Genomic DNA, 23,548 nt, shown 5'->3' on the forward strand with positions numbered 1-23,548 from the left:
AAAAATATACTTCTTTTGGAATAATTTTAGATTATACAGAAGATACACAAATAAGGGCTTCCACATTTCTCTCACCTAGTTTGTTTCCTAATGCTAACTGGTACAGTGGCATAACACATTTACCCAAATTACTGCTTTAAAAATTACATCGTTTTTAACAAAAATTACTTTCCTGAATCATAGTTTTTCATCCTGAATACAGACTTTCAGCTTTTTTTTTCTCAAATGATGCAATAGTCAAGGCAAGATGAAATGCGACATCTTATACTTAAGATATTTCAGGTCCTACATTTGAGATATTGCATCAAGGTCCAGTCTAACAACATCCACATTCTAACACTAGATTCTATGTCATGCAGAGACTTGGTAAGCAAGATTTGTATACTTTCATCCAATTCAACAGGTCGAAGATTAGGGTAATACAGACTTCTCCCAAGTTGCACTAAGTGGCATCTGATGCATACCCTCAATAAAACACACATCCAACTAATTACCTGCATACATCCAATTAATTTCTTTTTCACACAAAGAAAATCTCTGCATTCAGGAAATTCAGAACCATGTGTCTCCACCATCTTTGTTTTTTACTGTTCTAGTATGAGTCTGCATGTTCTGCTACTTTAGCTGAAAGGTTTAGAGGATTTGCATAATAGAAGGAATCCATTCCCCAAATGACTCTGAAAAAAGGGAACTCTCTAAACTTAACATCTTCTGGCAACTCACTGAAGCAATTAATGACCATGTGTGAAAACTGGTGCTCACAGGAAATCCATAGAGAATTCCTGATCAGTCACAAACTGAACCCAGAAGAAATAGCAAGGTAGTAGTATTGGTAGTATTGTTCCTTCAGAAGAAAAGATAATTCAATTTATCCTCTTGAAATTAGCTACTGGCTTTAATTATTATAAAGCTTAGGGAACAAAATGCCACAAGATAGCAATTTGCTATTGAAATCCTGATTAAAAAGGATAATTTAGACATGTGGACCCAAAGACAGCTATACTTAGCTGTATCAATCACTGCCAGAAGATTTTTCTAAGCAGTTTACTTCTCAAAAGATGTGAATAAATTTCAATTCTGTTTATCTCTCAAAACCAGCCTGTGGAATTAGTTTTAAATTGAAAAATGGAATTGACAATGCTTTCAAGATGGTTGCAAACTCACAGCCTTCCTATTATACCAATGAGTTTCTTAAAATGACAGAGTCATTTTTAAAAACTTTTAAATAGCATCAGAATGCCAAAAACAAAGCTCTTTAAGCTTACCTCATAGTAACTGCGGACTGCATTGCAAAACGCTTCATCTGCGACAATCTGGGTCTCCCCGCTGAGGAAGGCCTGGAACCTCTCTTTCAGCAGCTGCAACTGCTGCTTGTTAAGCTGCACACACAAAAAAAGAGGGAATTAGTCACCCCTTGAAATACAACAATTCTCAAAGTTTGTATTTGCTCTCTGTGAGATTTGACACCTAGACTTGACTTTATGATAAAGCTAAAATATCCTGCTACATAAATTTCTGGCTTAATTTTAAAATGTCTCCAAGCAGTTTAAAACCACAATGAGATACAATCTTACCCCATGAGAAAGGCACATGTTAAACGGTCCCCCCAAAAAACCACTGAGAGGATGCCGATGAAGAGGAACCCTATGTAAAATGGTACAACCATTATGGAAAGAAATCTGGACCTACCTTGAAAAACTGAAAATGGAAATACTGGAAGACCCAGCAATCCAACTCTTGGGCAGTTTTCCAAAGAATATTAAACTGTCAACACACACACACACACAAATAAACAAACAAAAAAAACAAAAAAAAATGTTCTATGAATTCACAACAGCATTATTTACAACAGCCAGGCCATCGAAGCAGCTTGAACATCTGTCCAGGATGACTGGATCAAGGAGATGTGGTATATCCACACTATGGAGTTCTAGTCAGCCTTTAGAAGGAATGAAATGCTATAATTTGTGACAAAATGGAAGGAGTTCAAGAGAATGATGGGTAGTAAAGGCAAGTCAGAATGATAAAAACAAATATTGGACATTTATATAGCATACAATTTTAAAACAAAGTATTGTACTTTCAAAAATAGTGAAAAATCAATAAACACTGAGGCTCTGAGACTAAGAGGGAGGGCTAGGAAGAGGCAAGGGGACTCAAGAGATGGTGGTAGGACAAGAAAATAAAACAATTCAAAATGCTCAGTGTTCTTCTATAAAATAAGAAAAAAGCAATATAAAAAGAAACAAGTATTCCCTAGTCACTTCCCCACCTACAATGGAATCTAGATACTGCAATGGAATCCAAATGTTCTACCCCAGAAGGATTTCAAATGGTTACTACCCTGATCTCTTTGCAGAGACAGGAAAAAATCAAAAAATGGCATCAGAAAGCAACTTCTGTGATAAACTGTCAGATTTCTTGAAAAGAGAGCAAAGTGGAGAAGTACTCTTGAAAGCAAGTAGACAAGCAGCCTTGGACAGAAGGTAAGAGGAAGGAAAAGTGCAAAGAATAAAAGAACCCTAAGAAAGATTCCCCTACAAAGAATATTTGCTAGATTCCGAAAGTTTGGACTCCATGAATGAACATGCTTAATGTCTGAGATGAGATAAACATAGGATTGATAAGGAGGAGACAAGTCCAGATGAGAATGGAGAGGAAGCAGTGGTGCAGTGAGTGCAGCCTTCAGCACAAGCGAAGGAAGAGCTGTGAACCAGGGGTAAGCCAGATTTCTTCATCCTGAGTGCAGTCAGCACCATCACTACCGAGGATAGGTCACACGTGAATGGGAACTCACAAGCCACGTCCCATAGTTTCCAACAACAAAGAGAATCATTTACTAAATCGGTATGGCTCAGAGCAAAATGAGAATGAGGAGACCCTTGCAAAAAAAAAAATAATAATAATAATAATACGAATTTCAAGATAGCAGCAGAGAAATAAGCCGAGCACAGGCTCACAACTGCACAGGTTCATGTTCCTGACTACAGAGCACCAATTTCACTAGAGGTAAGGCATATAAAGTCATGCAAAAGCATTTTAAAATGGTAACTGGAAAGAGAATAGCATGGTCTAGCTGTCAAACAACAAATCCCAAAACACATAAGAGGAAGGAAGTGATCTTTCTACATTGTCCGACCCATATCAGACTATGTAAGAACTCAGAGCAGGTCTGGATTCTACAGAGATGTGAAGCATTTGGAAACATGCTGGGGATAAAATGATTAAAGGATTAGAAAGACTAAACAAACTGGTACGATTTGGCTTTGAAAAGAAGGCTGATGTGAAATAAGTTTAAATCTGTTCCAAGCGCTTATTAAAATGCCATTCAATATGAGAAACAAGCTCTTTCCAAAAATGAGTTTTCTTTAGGAGTCCAACAAACAGGACAGTTTGTAAAGAAACTGTTGCTGGTAGTAACGGACTGATAACAAAATATTCTAAAAACCCTCAGGCTCTGAGCATCGAAGGCAGGCCACCACATTTCTTCACTAAGGTCATCTCCTTTGTTTCAAAGAAAGCTAGCCCAGGCTGAAATGCAGGAAAATCACCACTGTAACATATTCTCCCTTTCTATAATGTGAAGAGAATGAAAGCAAGGACCTTTTTGTGTGTGTCCTAGCCAGGCATATTCAGTCGGTGACTTCAGATCTCTGAGCATAATTCACAGAAGAGACCAGATGGAAACAGCACACAATTGCTGAGAGCAAGACAGCAGCTGAAAGCGCTTTACTGCCAAGCCCTGGGCATTGCCAAGAAGGGTTTGAACTTACAAGTGTCCAAGTAAAAAGAAGGGGAATGACAATGAACTGGAGGGGACCCTTAGTGATCTTCTGTTCTAAAGCAGACATTTGGGAAACAAAGTAAACATTTAAAAACTAAAACATGTGGATTTCTTCACTTGGTTTTCTTTCCTCAGACATATTTTCTTCTTTAAAATTCCCCTAAATTTTAATTTTTTTTTAAGATTTATTTATTTATACAAGCACTGGGCACAGTCAGAAGCGTGGGAGGGTGAGAGAATTCACCAGAGCCAGAGCAGGGAACAGAATAGGCAGACAAATGAAACACACTGCTGAGGAGAACAGGGGGCGCAGCCATGTGGGACCCTTGCCGGCAGCCGGGGATCGAACCAGCGCTTCAGAGGCCGCGGGCAGCTTCACAGACCAGCACTCAAAGGCTGCGCCACCAGGGGAGGCCCCTCCTAAATTTTAAATAATTTAAATAAATTTTAAATAATTTCTATTTGCAATTTAACTCCATTTCTTTGCCCACTGCATGGATGAGTTAATTTCTAATGATTATAGAATGGAAAATCTAGGGAAGTATGAATTAAGGAGAGGAGATCTCAGCAAACCATCTTCCTAGAAACACCAACAATGTTAGTTTAATTCATATAAACCTGTCAAACCAGGCTTCAACAATTACTACAGTTACATGTAAAATAAAATGAGAGCAAATATTATAGTGATATACAGTCAATAAATAGACAGTATACATAATGGGTCTACATGTCTTTATAAAAGACAAGGAGTAAATAAAGGAAATTAAACTCCAAATGTAGCAGGGAGTAAGCAGTCAAAAAAGTCTCCTAATAGCTATTTGCATCATCAAATAAACTGTATTATACATCAAGCAAAAGGTCAATGGAGTAGATACAAGAATAGATCCAATCACAATCAGAAATATAATATAAAATACCTTTCTTTATACCACCTCAAATCTGTGCAAAAGATAGTCTATTCAATAAATGGTATTAGGTTAACCAGGTAGCTATGCTGGTTAAAATTAAGTTGGACTGTAGTGTATAATGTTATAGTCCAAATGAAAGAAAACTTTTCATAAACAAAGATGAAACTATGAAGGGTACTAAAAGAAAAAAAACATGGGAGAATTCCTTGAAATGCTGGAGAAAGACCTTCCTAATCATTAATCAAAACCACAAGATAGGGCCTCCGCTGTGGCACAGCAGGTTGAGCGCAGCGCTGTGAAGCTGTCCGCAGCCTCTACAGCATGGACTCGATTCCCGGCCAGCCAGGGAGATACCCACATGGCACAGCAGACCTCTCCTGTCTCGCCCGCTGCTCCCCTCAGCAGTGTACCTCGGTCCTTCTGCCTGCTCTGCTCCCCTCTCTGTCTCTGGGGAATCCTCTCACCCTCCAGCGCCTCTGGCCTATACTCTGGCTCTTGTATAAATAAAAAATAAATCTTAAAAATAAAATAAAATAAAATAAGCCATAACTCCTAGAGCCAAGGGACAAAATACATATTTGAATTTGCTTCCATATTCAGACAGACTATGGAAGAAGGTTGGCCCTGGGAACTGGAACATGTTCATCAGCCTATACCAGCTTACTCAGTTTGTGTTTTAAATCAATCACACCGCCCTTTTTATCTACTCAGATTTTAATTTAGATTTAAAATAGCTATAATAGCAACTTCATATGTCTTTAAATCAGAATGATTATGACCCACTACCTAATCATTGTGCAGGAAGACTGGACGACCAACCAATGAAATGTTTTAATTCTTTTAGGTAGAGGATTTGAATTTAATTGCTATCTTTTTTTAACACTTCAAGCTTGAGGATATCTAGGAAACTTAGGGTTTTATTTTTTTCCAGTGTTAAACATGACGTGTTTTATTTAAAGCAGAGATCCATCAGAGGTGGTGACCTATCAGGATAAACATCCTGGAGCTCACATGGACACCAGGTGACAATACCTTCACCTCATGTGGGACTGAAAGGCAATGCCAGCAACACACCGCTCTAACCAAAGCATTAATCTTCCCGAAATCCTTCCCAAGTGATCTCTCAGGCACCATTTGAGCCTATTTAAAGTAGTACACAGTGAAGCCAATTTTTCTTTTAAACAGCTATGAAGAATTGAAACCTGCTTCCCTAGGACTTCCATACAATCCTAGTTTCATGTCATCTAAAACGAAACAGACTAAGTGCTACTAAAGACAGGTACTGAATTAGTTTATCCTTCTCTTTCCTGAATGAACTTTGCCAATTCCCTCAACACCCTAAGCACCTTCTCTGGTTTGTCTATAAATTAAGCATTGAATAGTTAAAACAAGGCATTTGAAAGCTGTAATAGGATGCAAAAGTTGTCCATTATGACAGCATTGGCCCTCCTAAATGAACTGGAAGGTGCAAGGGTAACCCTCCAGGAAATGTGGCAGCACAGAGACAGTGGGAAGACTGCCGCCCACATCCTAAGAACTCTGGGTCTGTAAATTCCACCTAAGGACAAATTAACTCTTTTCAGTTATGACATCAACTCACTCACATTGCACTTAATATAATCAACAAAAATTTCTACAGTATTCTTACCTGGGCTTCATTAGCCATGTTTCATCTTGTTAGATTTATTTGTCCCAGTTGATTAAGAATTTTGTAGAATTCTCATTCCTTCAATCAATCACCAAAAAACTCTCCTAGCCTTATTATATCCACTAACATAATAAGACATTAACCGTAATTTTCATCCTGTCATAAGAGAACATTCATCAGCTGAGAATTAAGAATCTGAAAACTAGTCATTGCATATATTCCTTTCATTTGAGAGAATTAACATTCTTTGGGACAATTTTCTTATTCTTCAGCCTATATTTTAGTTTTTTCCATCCATTTTGTTCACACTAACATTTTCCAATGAGTGAATAAATATGTTCAAATATTTCTGTCCAACAGAAATTATCTAATGGTAATTTCAAAAGAGGTTCTTTAGGAAAAGCTGAACTGCAGAAACTATGGAACATAAATATTCCTGCAAGCATCTAAAACACAGCCAAAAGAACAGCCTTATAAAAAGTATACTTCAGTACTGACAGTGAAAACTCAATCTTATAAATATTGACTGGTGGTGATAAAACTGCGGAGATATTCCTTAGTTGTTTTTTTTAAAATATTCAAATTGAATTCAAAGCTTTTCATTCAAAGTAACAATTAACTGCAAACTTATGCCAGAATCTTGACTATAGCAAGCCACTCTAGACCCCTTAGGAAGATAGCAATGGTCTGTGGTCCCATCGGGAGTCTGGCCTGATCTGGCCTGTGGTCCCATCAGGAGTCTTGACACACAGCGTGGGATGTGAGACACGCAGGTGGGTGCAGGCATCACAGCCAAACTCCACATCAAAGATGCGGGTAACTAGTGGGTTCATTGTCTCCAGGATTAGCAGGTGGGAGGTAGTAAGTGCGTATATATCAAAGAGAAATACTTCCAAAAGAAGTAGGATTTACACTGTGCACAGATGACTGCTAATATGCATAAAGGCATAATCTGAATGGCTATTAATGAGATGCAGTAAAAGATATTAATAAGAAAAAAACTACAGGCTGGGTGTGATTTCCTTTTTTCTTTCCTATCAACACTGTCAAAAAGATCTTTGTAAAACCACTGGTGCAAAAACCAGTCCGTTGCACATTGCAAATCAGAACCACGGAACAGGGAGGCTTTGACCACATCTCAGACCTAATAGCCCTATGTGAGGCTATCAATAGATTCCTACCCAAACAACTTTTCTTGCTGCGTGTTGAAGCACAGAAATTTGGGACAGTGAATATGCCCATCTAAGGCCACAAATACCAGCTCATTTGACTAAGTATGTGTGACTTCCTGGAAACAATAAAAGGAAGCTCAAAGGAAACACTGTATGCCTCCTCCCCTGCTGGCTGGAATTTGATGGGCTAGCTGCCATCAAGATGGCGGAACAGGAAGACCGGAGACTCTCCCAATGTGGAATAGCCACTGCAACCCTGCAGCTTCCTCAATGTGAGAGAGAAATAAACTTCTACATATACATCTCTCTTATTTTATGCTTACTGGCAATATGGAACCAAACTAAATGTTACCTGATACAAATCCCAGTGATATACCCAGCCAAGGGAAAAAAAAAAACATAGTCCTACCATCCCTGGCTGGAGAGATTTGTCTTATTCTAAAATAAATGGCTCTTTGCATATCACATTCTAGATGAAAAACTCCTTAGCCAATGAATTTACTCGTGACCATGAGAATCTAAATATCTGAGGTAGACTAAAAATGTTATTTTGGCTGATTGAATTTCATTGTCTCACAGTATTGAAAGTGGGGATTACAAGTCCCAAACTTATAAATACTACTTTACCTGTCTTATAATAAAAAGTGTACAATGTATACAAAACAGCAAAATTCCATTTCATTGCAGAAAATCAGGCCCCAGGCCCTAGGCCCCAGGTATATTTACTCATTCTCTAAATGAAATATATCAATCCACATTCAAAAGATTCAAGCCTCAGCCAAATTACATGACTTTATAGAGGGACTATTTTCGGTGGGCTGGGGTGGGGTGGGACAGGGTGGGTGGAGGAGGAATAGGAAGTGCTGCTGAAAACTGAAACTATTAATATAAACACTAAACCTATGAAATCTATGAATTTCTTGCTGCACTGTCCTGAGCATGTCCACATATTTCATTAAACCTTTCTGAAACTTTTTTTAAGTGGTTACTATCTTCACTCATGAAATGACGATCAACTCAGACAGTGAGCATCTTGCCTAACCTCACACCCACTTAAGAGGCAGGAGTGGGCACCTCCCTGGTGGTGCAGGCAGTTGAGCGCAGCACTGTGAAGCTGTCCGCAGCCTCTGCAGCGCAGGTTCGATCCCGGCCGGCCAGGGAGCAACCCACATGGTGCAGCAGACCTCTCCTGTCTCTCCTGCTGCTCCCCTAGCAGCGTATTTCAGTAGATCTGCTGTTCTGTTCCCCACTATGTCTCTAGTGAATCCTCTCCACCTCCCACACATCTGTCCTGTACCCTGGTTCTTGTATGCATGAATAAATAAATCTTAAAAAAAGAGGCAGGAGTGGAGACTGAACTGGTGTCTTCTGTTCTTTCAAGTCACCATATTATTGTGTTTCCCTCAGTCACACTTTTTTTTTTCCCAGTAAGAGCCATTCATCTGTCTGCTGTATCATCATAGCTTGCATGTATTTGAGTATTTAAATCCCCCCACCAGAGTAAGAGCTGCTTTAGCATAAGTACTTGAGTTTAATCCACAGCTTTTTTAATCACAGACAATACCTGGCATAAGAAAGGAGCTCAGGTTTTCCCCTATCCCTACTGGCCCCATATCCTACCAGAATGTTCTACTTTTGTTTTTCTTTTTAATCTTTAAAAGTTTTTTTTAATAATGAAATATTTCAAACATAATTCAAATGTATAAAAATACTGTGTACCATCACCCAGAATTTCAAAATTTCCATCTGCTTTCTCTATCTCTATTGTTTCTGTTGTCTCCAAAGTGTTTTACAGCAAATTTCAGACTTCTTAGTTCAACCCTATGAATTTCCAAATACATTTCTGAGAAAATATGGTTATCTTACATAACCACAAAACTGTATTTGCATCTAAGAAAATTAACAATTCCAAACACTTGGCATCATCTGGCATTGAGCATCATCTGTGTATGAAATAATTTGGAATAATATAGTTTTTGCAAGTTCTTGTATAAATCCCTACCTTCCTTTAGCTTAGTCTTAAAGACAAATCAAATATTAAAGACAAACAAGTACACTCAATAGGACAGTTTGATGTTCCTGAATATGGTGACAGATATGTAAAAGTACAGGGAAGTTTTGTTGGTCATTATCTTTCTCCTCAAAAGAAAATTTGCTTTAGGACCCTGTTAACTTATTGACAGCATTGTTTCACCTACTATTCAGTGTGCAACACAGCTATGATAACCATCCCCTGTAATAGAAACTCATCAAAAGCAAACCAATTGTGATGGTTAATGTATGTGTCAACGTGACTGGGCTAACGGATGCAGAGATAACTGAAAAACAGCAGCGTGTCTATAAAGTTATTTCCAGTCCAGTTTGGCACTAGAGATCGGCTCTCCAAAATGTACATAAGTCAAGTTCTCTCTCTGTCTCCCCTTGTAACTCCCCTTCACCCATTCTCTCACTGAGCTGTAACGTGCATCTTTTCCTGTCCTTGGGCATCAGAGTCCTTGTTCTTGGGTCTTCAGACTCTCAAACTGACATCAGTAGCCCCTGGTTGTCAGGTCTTTGAACCTGACCAAATTATATCACCAAATTCCTGGTTCTTCAACTTGCAGATAGCAGATTCTGGGACTTCTTGGCTTCCATAACTGCATGAGTCAATTCCAATAGTAAATCTCATATATTTGTATATATACACACACACATAAATCTCCATCCCATTAGTTGTTATCTAAAGAGTTCTGATTAATACATCAATATTCATAAAGAACAGCCTTAGCAATCTGTGGCAATCAAGCAATTGAGAGATGACTATGGGGTTAGCGTATTTAACGGTAAAGCAAAACCTCATGAACCATTTGGAGAAGTTCCTACCACAATCAACCACAATCAAGTCACTCCCTCCCCATAAAGTCATACAAAAATCAATAAGGTCTCCAAATAAGTAGTGCTGGAGTTTACTATGGAAACAAAGACATGATATAGTAGAAGTTCAGCCAAGTCAGGAAACAGAATCTGTTATGAGTCATCAGATGAAGTTTCTAGTCAATATTCTCCTGCAAATAATTCTACTGTGGAAGGTCAATTTAGATCTAAGGGAACCACTCACTTGAAAAAAATGACTTTCCCTTGAATTCCCTTAATGGATGTATAATACTTAGTAATAACAGCTAATACTTATTGGCTACTTACTACATTAGTGAACAAGTTACTAACTTCACAAGGATTATTTTAAGGTCCTGATGATGAAGCTAAGAGCTGGAGAAGTTAAGAAAGTGATCCAGGGCCTCCTCGGTGGCGCAGCGGTTGAGCGCTGGGTTGCGAAGCTGCCCGCAGCCTCTGCAGCGCCGGTTCGATCCCCGGCTGCTCCCCGGCCACCAGAGGAGGGTCCCACATGGCGCGCAGACCTCTCCTGCCGCCCGCTGCTCCCCTCAGCAGTGTACTTCGGTCCTTCTGCCTGCTCTGCTCCCCGCTCTGGCTCTGGTGAATTCTCTCACCCTCCCACGCTTCTGACTGTACCCAGTGCTTGTATAAATAAATAAATAAATAAATCTTTAAAAAAAAAAAAAAAAAAAAAAAAAGAAAGTGATCCAGTTCACATAATTTGTGGGGAGAGCCAAGGACATCTCCCCTGGCCTCTTTGCAGCCACTGGCTACCCCTCGGGTTTGTTCTTGAACTCAAGTCGCACCCTCTATGTCCAGGTGAAGACAAGGACCACAAAAGCCCAGCAAAGTGATTTATCAGGGTGAATAAAAACTCTCCTCTTTCCTCTAAAACATCTCATCATGTTTGTTCATATCTTGCAGTCTCTGCACATACCTTTCCCTCTGCCCAGGAAATCCATTCATATTTTAGAACATAACTCAGATACACCTTCAATAAACCCCTTTTCTCCTGCTCCCCTTCCCAAATGAAGTCATCCCATCTCCTTTGTGCCATTATGTATGTCTTCCACATACATCATTTGCCTAATGTGCCTTTATCCATCCAAGGTGCAGATTTCTTAAATAAGGATGATGGCCATCTATACTCTCTTTCCTCCCTCACGCCCCAGGTACAACGTGGCTGGTGTAAGTCAGTTTACAGAGGAGGAAAACTCAGAGCAGAAGAGGAAATCACCATTCATTACTGCTTTTCTGGAAATGCATCCTATCATAGCCCATTGACTAAAGACCCTGGTAGAAGTTTAACTGAGGAGTAGGGAACAGCCATTCTCTTAGGAAACAATTCCAAAATAGCTTGTGTGTTGTCCAAATATAAATTCATAGCCAGACTCAGTGAAATTCAAAGAGACAGCAAAGGAATTCTTGTTGTGTTGCATGTGAGTAGTTTTGCTTTGCAGATGATATTGTTCTCAGGCAGGAAGAACTTTGTGCCTCGGTACCATCTGCTGTTTCATGGCAAAATTCTGTCTGCCAAAGCCCCGTGTGCAAGAAATAGTGATTTTGTATTGATCACAAAGAATTCAGACAGACTCAGTGACAGCCAGCTCCACATTGGTTTAAGGGCATAAACACCCTGACCAGCTCCAAGTCACAAAGGGCCTTTTCCAGTAAATAACGAGCATTGGGAAAGCTGCTTTTGAAGGAAAATATGATATAGATTTCCTTTCCCCAGAAATGTTTTGAGTTGTACTTTTTTGGTTTAAATTTTTGCTTTTTTTCTAAGGCAGATATATCATGGGTAACCAAAGGCTCTCTGCAAGAGAGGGAGGAGGAAAGAAAGCTCATTGTCTTTACTGACTCATCCATCTGACACAGGCAGTGGCAGCATCTAATGAGATAGGATTAAGAGCTACCTTACAGCTTTCATTTACCTAGTGTGCTATTAAATAAAGTAACAGAAGTTCCAACTCAAAAGGGCCTGTTAGACCATAAGGGTTATCATATATCACAAGAAACTCCAGGGTAAGAGGATGCCCCCTCAGTTAACTCAGCTGCTCAATGGCATCATAGGAACCCAGGCCTTTTCTGTCTCTATCCTCCATGGCTAGCTTGTCCCAAAGAATTGGCATTTCCAGGGCTGGGGAATGAAAGCAAGGAGCGTTGAAGCTTCACCAGTCATCCGCCTTAGGGAAGGCTGAACATAGTGTGGGGGAAATTAAAAGCTGGTCCTCCTTCATCCATTTCCTGGAGAATTAGCTCTCACATAAAACCTAACTCTGCCTGAACCAGAGGTCGTGACTTTACAACAAGCCTACAAGAAAACTTATTTTTTTTAAAGAACAGAATACTGGCTATAAGAAATTAAAGCAATTCATGTGAACATGGAAAAGCTCTGACCCCAGGAACAGAATATACTAACCTACAAATCTGTAACAAAAACCACGGGCATGGTGGGGGGGCGACCACAGAGCCCCACTCACTGTGATCAAGACCCCCACAATGGTCTAAAAAGAAAAACCTATACTATATTAAGCGCACGTAAATATCAGGTGCCAAAGAGTGAAATACTATGTAATTCAGGCAGGGATATAGGCGTTTTGATCCTAAAACTCTGCTATTGTAAAAGGGGGTAGCTTTGGTTCTAACTCCACTTTCTGCTTACCTGCTGAGACAGAGCCAAGCCCATTGGAAGGGCAAGTCCATATTTACCTTTCATTGATATTCATTGATAGGAAAAAACTTAAACTTAGAAACAGATGTCCAAGAAAAGGCAAATGGGATTCAAGATACAAAAACTGGTATCCTAGGATGTGACTATACAGAACAGAAAACAAGTATTTTGTGCAAAAGCTGAATCTTTTTTTATACTAGGAAGACATTCTATGGTTACTTTAATTTCTCTAAAAAAATTCCATTAATAAATCCCAGTCTAGGGGCCTCCCCAGTGGCGCAGCGGTTGAGCGCTGGGTTGCGAAGTTGCCCGCAGCCTCTGCGGCGCAGCTTCGATCCCCGGCTGCTCCCCGGCCACCAGAGGAGGGTCCCACATGGCGCGCAGACCTCTCCTGCCACCCGCTGCTCCCCTCAGCAGTGTACTTCGGTCCTTCTGCCTGCTCTGCTCCCCGCTCTGGCTCTGGTGAATTCTCTCACCCTCCCGCGCTTCTGACTGTACCCAGTGCATGTATAAACAAAACAAACAAACAAACAAATAAAAAAAAAAGCCTCTATTTTTTTTTTCAATTATTTGTATTTAATTCTTTTCTTTCTTTTTTTAAATAATAAATTTTATTTTTATATTCCCCCATACAATTGCAAACCCCCCATTCTGACCCCAATCCCTCCCCTCCCACCCCCCACCCCCCAAAAAGTGTCTCTGATTCATAGTTTTTTGTTGATTTTGATTTTCACTTTCTTATATTCATTTTCCTGGTCCCTTATTTAAGTTTTCTAGATTCCTGCTATGAGTGAGACCATCCTGTATTTTTCTTTTTCTTTTTGGCTTATTTCGCTGAGCATGATCCCTTCCAACGCCATCCATGTTGCTGCAAATTGCATGTGTTTATCTTTTTTCAATGCTGAGTAATATTCCATGGTGTATATGTACTACATCTTCTTGATCCATTCATCTATTTTTGGGCATTTGGGCTGTTTCCAAAGCTTAGCTATTGTAAATAGTGCTGCTATAAACATAGGGGTGCAGGTGTTCTTTGGAATTGATGTTTCTGTGTCCTTTGGGTAAATACCTAGGAGTGGAATTGCTGGATCATATGGAAGCTCTATGTTTAGTAGGTCCAGAAATCTCCACACAGCTCTCCATAGTGGTTGGACCAGTTTGCACTCCCACCAACAGTGCAAAAGAGTTCCTTTTTCTCCACACCCTTGCCAACATTTGTTGTTGCTAGTTTTTTTAATATGTGCCATTCTCACTGGTGTAAGATGGTATCTCATGGTAGTTTTGATTTGCATTTCCCTGATTATAAGTGATGTTGAACATTTTTTCATATGTCTGTTGGCCATTTGCATTTCCTCTTCAGAGAAGTTTCTTTTTAGCTCTTCTGCCCATTTTTTGACTGGATTATTTTCTTTGTTGTTGCTGAGTCTCATCAGCTCTTTGCAGATTTTTGTGATCAGTCCTTTATCATTAGTGTTGGGTACAAAAATGTTCTCCCAGTTGGTGGGGTTTCTCTTTAAAAACATGCCTCTATTTTAATAAATAAATAAATAAATAATTTTAAAAAATCCCAGTCTATAAACTATCTATTTACATTTTTGAATTACAGAACCACACAAAATTACTTCTGTATAAAGATAGCACATTGTCATTTTCTGGAAGAGCATTCAATAGACCTAAGTATTATAAATCCTTGAAATGTACCTGAATATCACTATGAAATATGGCTACAAGATAAGGTGTATAAATAATTATATATAGATAGATTAAAATAATATATTAATATTTACAAATGTAACTTGGCACACTAATATCATTCATATATTACAAAGAATTATACTACATAGCTAAGACAAAAAGTTCACTGGGTAAATTATATAGAATTTAAAGGTTTTCATATGACAGATTTGTGATGTGTCACATTTTCTTAAACATTAGTCACATATCCGCTCCTTTGCTAATCAAAATGTCTGGCATTAATTCTACAATAACAAACACTCGGTTAGCCATCAGTCATTTCAAATGAGTAGCAGCTTATTATTAGTTCACCAAGCTGACAATTTGCTCCTGAAAGGACAGAGGCACAAGTAATAATTTTCCCTTTTGATTGGGACTTATCAAGGCAGAGAAAAAGAAGTAGAAAAGGTAGAAGTTCATTCATTGTTTAAGCCTCAAACCTTGCACATCACTTCTCTATAACCACAGTACCTTACAATTTTCTTGATCACAGAAAAAGGAAACTTTGAACTCCAAAGCATGAACTGCCTCAACTTTTATTTAGAAAGGCTATATTACAGTTAAAGGTTTTCAAATATTCAGTAACTCAACAGACATTTGAGAACCCACTATATTCCAAGTACTGTGAGGGGGGTGGAGGGAGAAACAAGAAATGTCTACACTCAAATAAGAGTTTAGTGACATTTTCAGGAAAAAACACATCCTCACATTGCAATACTTTGTAAGATAAACTGATATTTTGAGGGTTCAAATACAGTTGTGATTGAAGAAAAAGAGTTATTCTTCCATGATCTTCATAAAATAGCACACTTTAGCCAACAGCTGTGAATGCAAAAATTATTTAACTTAAAAGCACTATACACATCCACACACAAGCTTGCAAGTATGTGGACATACACATATTCCTATCTACCCCTGGCAAGTAACAATTCACACAGCAAGCTTCCCAACCACAATACACTGCAGATCATCAAAATGATTTCTTGAATCCTGTTTAATCACTATTTAAAAATCTAAAAACAGTAGAATTATATTTGAACATTATTGTTCCCTCCATAGACTCTTATTAGGTAACTGACATTTTGGTAAATAAGACAGATGCAGACAGATGCACACCAAGTGTGCAAGCTAACACAAAATCTCGCCTCTCCCTGACCTGCCTCAATCAGGATTAGCTTAATCACAATTTGTTTGTAATACAGTTTTGCTTTGCATAAACATGTATAATTTTTATTCCATTAACTTTGTTGTCTTTTTTATAATTTTTCCTACAAATATTGAAAGTAGTGCTAGTTATAATTCTACTGCCATTATTTTTTTTATAATTGGTGTTTTGTTAGTATTCCTAAATAGATTTTTTTTTTTGTGGGACCCTCGCCGGCGGCAGGGGAACGAACCGGCGCTGCAGAGGCTGCGGGCAGCCTTGCTGCCCAGCACTCAACCACTGCGCCACCAGGAGAGGCCCATTCCTAAATAGAATTTAATGTGAAGTTTTTAACTATTTGTGAATTTACCTACTATTGTTTTTGCTTTATGAGTTAACCAAAGCATGAGTCTAGAAGGAATTGGTACATTGGAAAAATGTTTCTGCTTCTAAAATAATTTATTTATGCAACTTAACTTAATTAAAAGAACTAATGGATTCCAGAGCTTTGTAAAATGTGTTTTTTTTTACATTTTTATCTTATAAGTACAGTATCTATATTATATGAAATACATTTTAATTAAATTAGATTCATATCTCAGCGTTTCCTAATGGTATTATTTTTAAAGTCTCTTTTAGCACATTATTGGAAAGCAACCTTAATTTTTTTTTAGATCAGTTTTCTAAAATGATTACATTTCAGTCTCCTTTAGAACTTTACATCTAAATAGATTTAACTCTTACAGATCTTCCCACTAAACTGAGCAACTTTTTTCTTCTTTTGTAATCAAAGTAGTCATAAGCAAAATGGCTGCCACTAATTAGGAACATTAAAACAGCTCTGAACTTGAAGATCTTTAAAATGATTTTATGAGTTAGGATACAAGAATACCATACTGAACTCAAGGTCATACAGTTAAAAGTTAAAGCCAAAATATCTCACCTAACCTGCAAGGTCATATCTTTTATCAAATACATCATAATATCAACATTATAGTGCACATGGGTCCAGTGAAGTAAAGGAGATTGAAGAAGAGTCAATTGTCAAAGTTTTTAGCAGGGGGAGAAGCTGTCAAATTGTTATAGGACAGGGAGAGGGGCAGCCCAAACCCCGCAAACCTGCCTATTTTAAATGGGTTTTGTTATCCGCCGCATCAACACAAAACATAGGAGACTTTAAGGGGAAGGAACTTTAATAAAACTAGGAAACAATACAGGTAAGGCAAAGAATCTAGTTTTTAAATTAAGCACCCAAAGTTACCCGTCCCCTCGTGGGTAAAAGTCCATCCAAATGGGATTGGCCCAGAGCAAGGCCCCAAGGCCTGCCACAAGTCTAAAGCACCTTCCAGTGGGGACCCACAGCAAAGGGTCAGAAACAATCAGACAAGCCCAGAAGGAAAAGAGCAAAATCAACATCAAGATAAAAGCTGCCATTGTCACCTCCCCACGGGTCTCACCCACATCTGTGTCACCCAGTCCACGACCAAAAGACAAGCGCAGTTTTTTCACATGTCTCTAGGCTCCATGCGCCTCCTCCAGGTCTCCTGGCTGCATCCTGCTTCTTTCCTCAGTCTCTTTTGCAGCTTCTCCTCTTCCTGCTCAGCTCCACCCTCCCTTGGGAGGGGCAGGGAACCTCCCCCTTTCCTGGGGACCACCCTGTTACAAAATGACACAGATAGCTCCAACTTACGCTGTACAAATCAAAAGGGTTTCCATCACATATTAATGACACCCCATGTGTTAAAAACTATTTCTTATTAAAATCCCTGGAAAGTAACATGTGAGAGAACACCTTTTGTTTTGTGGAAAAATTTGCCAATTACTGGGGATGAAATATTTTGTGTGGATGGTGCAAAGCATGAAATAAGACATGATACAAAAGAGGTCCATGTTTGTGTTCCACATGACAGGAAAATGTAAAGGCTTTGACATCAAGAGTTTATTCTCTCTTGGGGCCTCCCTGGTGGCGCAGCGTTGAGCGCTGGGTTGTGAAGCTGCCTGCAGCCTCTGCAGCACCGGTTCAATCCCTGGTCGCTGGGCGAAGGTCCCACATGGCGCGCAGACCTCTCCTGCCGCACCCGCTGCTCCCCTCAGCAGTGTACTTCATCTGTCTGCCTGTTCTGCTCTCTGCTCTGGCTCTGGTGAATTCTCTCACTCTCCTGACTTCTGACTGTACCCAGTGCTTCTATAAATAAATAAATAAATCTTGGAAAAAAAAAAAAGTTTATTCTCAAAACATTGCAATTCAATTAGCACATCATTTTCTTCCAAAGAAGCCTTCCTGTAGAAGTTTGCCTAGATTCCACATGAAATTTTATGTTAACAAAATAGTGAATATAATATAATCCAAGCTGCTACTATCCCATCTGTTTTCAGCTTTTATGTGAAGAAATGGGAACCAGGCATCATTTGTTATTGTCTCCTACCCCTGTGTACTGATGGTAGAGAAAAGAATTTAATGAAGAGCTTGGGAGCTAAAAGATGAGGCTTTTTCAGAAAATTGCAGATGCTTTATTCTCACCTTGCAGATCTGTTGTTGGATAGTCATTCTCAAAAGGTGACTCAGTTAATTGACACTGGAGCACCAAAATGAACGAACTGAAAACAACAAGAACTGCAGAAATATATATTAACACATACTGACAAGGCTTCTGAATTCAAATAAAAAATTTTTGGAAAAATGACACTAAGTCACTAATGCTGTTTAGTTGGTGTTATCACTTGTATCCTAATATTGTAGAACAACAACATATGCTTAAAGAGTAGTGATCAAATTTTTTATATGGGAAAGTTCGACGTGATGCGAAATCCATTTACATCATATGAGAAATGTGCCACATTTATTGATAAAAGATTTTAGATTTCAAAAACACTTGTACTCTTATTAGAGTAGAACTGAATTTCTGAACTCTGATGTTTCTTTATGTATTATGATCACATATCCATGAAAACGTCATGAATTCTTTCCTCAAATCCCATGCAGACATTCTAATCCCTGCCCCCAAGTTTCTGCTCCTCCGTTCATAACGTACAGACAGGACAGCCACGCTGCACCACACCAGGGGGCAACTTTTATACTGATGCCCCCGGATCTTTTATATTTTATACCAAGATGTGAATGGGACCTCCTGGTGCTGTGCGACAAGGCAGCCCTCACATACCAGCATTTGTAGTATGCCCCAGCACACGGGTGGTAAGGCTCTGAACTTGGTCCACGTTTTGAAACATTAATGACCAACTCTTGTTAACATAAGTTAGGCATAGATTTCAAAGTGCTCTGTACAACAATAAATGGGGCGCTCCTGACCCGAGTGTAGCCAAAAGCAGATGGTAATGACCCAAGTTGAGGTTGACTTGGTCAAACTTGGAATTCCTGTTTCTGGTCCAGATACTTTGTGGTAATTTGTATTACAATTCTAGACATTCCTGAAAACTTTGCCAAAATATGAAAAAAGTGCTGAATAATCCTCTTATAGTAACACTTCTGCTTGGGCATTCAATCCCTACTTAAACATTTTGAATGTTTGAAAAATGAACACTGCATACTGGCAGAGGAGGAGAAAAGAAAAATGATAATTTTATTAATTGAAAACAAAACCAAAAAAAAAAATCTGTAGTTGTAACCCACATGATGCTGCTTATACAGAATACAATTCATTTTGAAATAAAATTATGAGAATTTCATTGAGGCCAGACTCCATTAATCTGGCTGTCTCCATGAGTATATTCACATAGCTCAGCAAGAAAATATTAAGATCAACAGAACCATGATAACCATACAAGCATAGTCACAATTTCCCAAAAGTAAAACTTTTCCCATCATAAATGCAAAATTAAAGTTTAAAAAAACTAACACATGACAAAAAGACATTCACAACCTAATATTTTCCTAATCTGTTACTAGAAGCCAATGGAACTCAAAAAAGTTAAGTTTGCTTCTATTTATTCTTTGCTCATAAATTCCTTGTAGGTTTTAACATATATCTTGAATTGTAATTCTTATTTATGTACATGCATTACCATCCCATGCCTATAAAATTAGAGGTTCCTTGTAGTTGAAAATTGCCAAGTCTTCTTCATTTTTATATTGCCTATAGATTCTCACATAATGAAGGACTCACTCCTTCTGGAGTTATGTATCCAATCTCAGCAGAACCAGGGTCGGAAATGAAGCAAACCTTTTTAAAAGGTTGAAATACAATAAAGTATTAATGTGAATATCATAAAGACTCCAACATTTTCGTATGTATTCAGAGGTGAAGCAAAGTAAATGCAATCTCAAATCTTAATGTGAAAGCCTTTTCAACTTGATGTGAAGCACATTCATTGTTCAAAATAATGTTTTAGAAATGAAGTCTAGATACTGAAATTGACAGGTGCTTTAAGCATAAATGACATGTATATTAGTACCTACGCCTCTTAAAAGGGATTCCCCTCTTATAAGTCATTGCCACTATTTATCACATCAAATCATATCTCATCATATCAAATCATTCCTGTGACTCTTAAAATACATAAAATCAGACATGCTGACATGCTAGCACATGGGCAAAAGCTTCATAAATCCACAGGAAGATGTGATTCACACATATTTACTGACCTTTCCCTAAGCAAGCCTCAGAACTGGTGCTAAATTCATTCAATTATTTTTTTTTTTTTACTGTGAAAGCCTTTGGAATTCAAAAATCAAAGTGATAGCTGCGAACAATTAGTATTTCAAATCTATATTTAGTATTGAATTCAAGGGGAACACATGCACACAAACACAAACACACATGAGATAAAAGTCCTAATATTACCAAATTTAAAAAGTGGATTTTTTAGAAGGAAACTGTTACTTAGCACAAACTAAAAACAGTGTCTGAGGACTTTTCTCATTACAAAGAAAGTAATAAAGAAAGAAATATAGAAGTTCTTTGAGATAAATAAGAGACCAAAGAATCCAGACAGTTTCAGACCAGAAAGCTACATTTCTATGTAGACCAGAAAACCACATTTCTATTTTCAGACTAGTGGATTGTCACAGTCCAAAGTCTTAGGAAGCACCACCCAAACCAAGATGGAGCTGAATTTGCTAACTGACAAGTCCAGGTATCTTCTGGAAAAGTAGCATCCAGCAATGTATTAAAATGATCAGTGCTCTCAAAAACAGTGCTCTTGTTGAAAAGGCATACAGTCTTGAGAGCAATGAAGCAGAAGTCAGCCCACAAAAGACCAGGATTAAAAACATAAGACAGGGCCTCCCCAGTGGCGCAGCGATTGAGCGCTGGGTTGCAAAGCTGCCCGCAGCCTCTGCAGCAACGGTTCAATCCCCGGCTGCTGCCCGGCCACCAGAGGAGGGTCCCACATGGTGCACAGACCTCTCCTGCTGCCCGCTGCTCCCCTCAGCAGTGTACTTCTGCTGTTCTGCTCCCTGCTCTGGCTCTGGTGAATTCTCTCACCCTCCCACGCTTCTGACTGTACCCAGTGCTTGTATAAATAAATAAATAAATCTTTAAAAAAGAAAGAAAGAAAATTCAAAGTGTAATAGCAGAAGAAGTGAAGTTCTTTCTAAAGGGATAGGGGAATAAAATTCAAGAAATCTCCCAAAGAGAGAGTAAAAAAGCAAAAATTGGGAAACGTGATAAGATAAATAACAAAACGAGCTAGGCAGTCCAACACCTCACTAATTGGAATTCCAGAAAGAGCAGAGAAAACTGAAAGGCAAATTGTCAAGTAATTCAAGAAAATATCCCAGAAACTAAGCACATAAATTTCTAGATTAAGGGTAAGTTTCCAGCACAAAAGGTAAAATTAACATGAATCCAAAACAAATGATTATAATAAAAATATGAGGCTAATGGCTTCAGAATCTGCACAGGAAACTAAGACAGTAAGATAAAAGCTTGCAATATTCAAGGGACACTGACTCCCACTTAAAATTCTTTACCCAATGTATCCATTAGGTGAGTAAGAGGACATTTTTTAAAATTCAAGAATTAAAATATTCTTTCAACACCATCACTCAGGAAAAGAGGGAAGGAGGCATTTCATCAAAATGATGGATGCTCTCTCGCTTGGATGCTCTAGGGTAGAGGGAATGGTACCCACTCCCAACTCTTCAGTGACACACGGTATATCTGTCATGGAAGCAGCACTTAACCTCTTCTCTGGCATGGGTAGGTACTTACTCTACGTTTGTCCAATGAATGAATCTTTGTGTCTTACCTCATTATTAAATTAAGCTCATGATGTAATGGATCTTTGTTGGAAAATAAGTTTTTGTGGCTTGAAAGTACTCCACAAAGAACTGTACCCACTGCCTCCCCTATCCAGCCCTATTCCATAAACCAAATACAGCTTCTTGCTGATGGTAAAAAAAATTGCTCCTCTTGGTAGTATGGGAAAGGGAATTCCCAAGGTGACAACAATGATCTTAGGATGATGAATGTGCCCCACAGTACAACCCTGTGCAGAGTGGAGCCCTGCAACTCAAAAGGTATTTGTTTTTTGTTCATTTTTTAAATTCTTTTAAAGATTTATTTATTTATGCATACAAGAACTGGGGTACAGGACAGAAGTGAGAGGGGTGAGAAGATTCACCAGAGACAGAGTGGAGAACAGAACAGGCAGATTGGCTGGAATACACTGCTGAGGGGAGCAGTGGGCGAGTCAGGAGAGGTCTGCTGCGCCATGTGGATAGCTCTCTGGCCGGGGATTGAATTCATGCTGCAGTGGCTGCAGATAGCTTCATAGGTTGCATCTTAACCCCTTGTGCACCAGGGAAGACCTCAAAAGGTATTTGTTAAGGGCTCTCTAAACAGTGCATTTTGCTGTCCTACCAAAGAACTGTGCTATGGCTCAGAAGCTGTGCAAGGCACTATTGGAAGTCTAGGATTCACGACACGCATGGTGTCACAATGGGAGATATCATTCAGTAGTGTACTGCCCTTCACTTCTCAGATGGCAGGATCTACTCCATCTGAAGACTGACACACTCTCTGGCCCTCTAGTCATTAACCTACAATTCTCTGGAACTGATGGAAACACCACCCTTCTCCCCAATTTCTTTCTCCTACAGTGAACTACTGGCCATTGACTAAATGCTATCAGTTCACTGGTAAAGATTCTCAGCTTTGACGACAAAGCAGCCTGAGGATTCAACCTGAGGGACCTTGAACAAATCACTTAATCTTAAGAAAAAAAAGAAGAGACAGACAGACATACTCTCCCAGGAAAAGAGAGGGCCAAGGTCATATAAAACAGAAGCTTCAACCAAGGAGTAGGGGAAAGGGGATTCCCAAGGTGATGATGGTGACCTTAGGATGATGAACATGCCCCCAGGACAACCCTGTCCAGAATGGAGCCCTGCAACTCAAAAGGTATTTGTTAAGGTCTCTCCAAACAGTGCATTTTGCTGTCCTACTTTCTTTGTAAGGCCCTATAAGGCCATTATAGAATATGTTCTACCGAAACAAGGCAAAGATCAAGACAGAAATATAGGACAACTAGGGCCTCCCTGGTGGTACAAGGGGTTAAGACACAGCCTATAAAGCTGTCCGCAGCCACTGCAGAATGAGTTCGATCCCTGGCCAGGGAGCTACCCACATGGCACAACAGACCTCTCCCAACTC

General features: G+C 39.0%; 1 protein-coding gene across 15 annotated transcripts in view; it reads right to left on the reverse strand.

Moving 5' to 3' along the window:
• CADPS2 (calcium dependent secretion activator 2) overlaps positions 1-23,548 on the reverse strand; it is a gene marked incomplete at both ends in the record, with an annotated part of 405,485 nt that overhangs the window by 308,915 nt on the left and 73,022 nt on the right. For all 15 annotated transcript variants that reach the window (XM_084229261.1, XM_084229256.1, XM_084229258.1 and 12 more), the window contains one exon: positions 1,266-1,379. In XM_084229261.1, the coding sequence (XP_084085387.1) occupies positions 1,266-1,379 (114 nt within the window). The remainder of the gene's footprint in view (positions 1-1,265; positions 1,380-23,548) is intronic.

This window comes from Talpa europaea (genome assembly GCF_964194135.1).
Source record: "Talpa europaea genome assembly, chromosome: 3".
In the NCBI taxonomy this organism is placed as follows: Eukaryota; Metazoa; Chordata; class Mammalia; order Eulipotyphla; family Talpidae; genus Talpa; species Talpa europaea.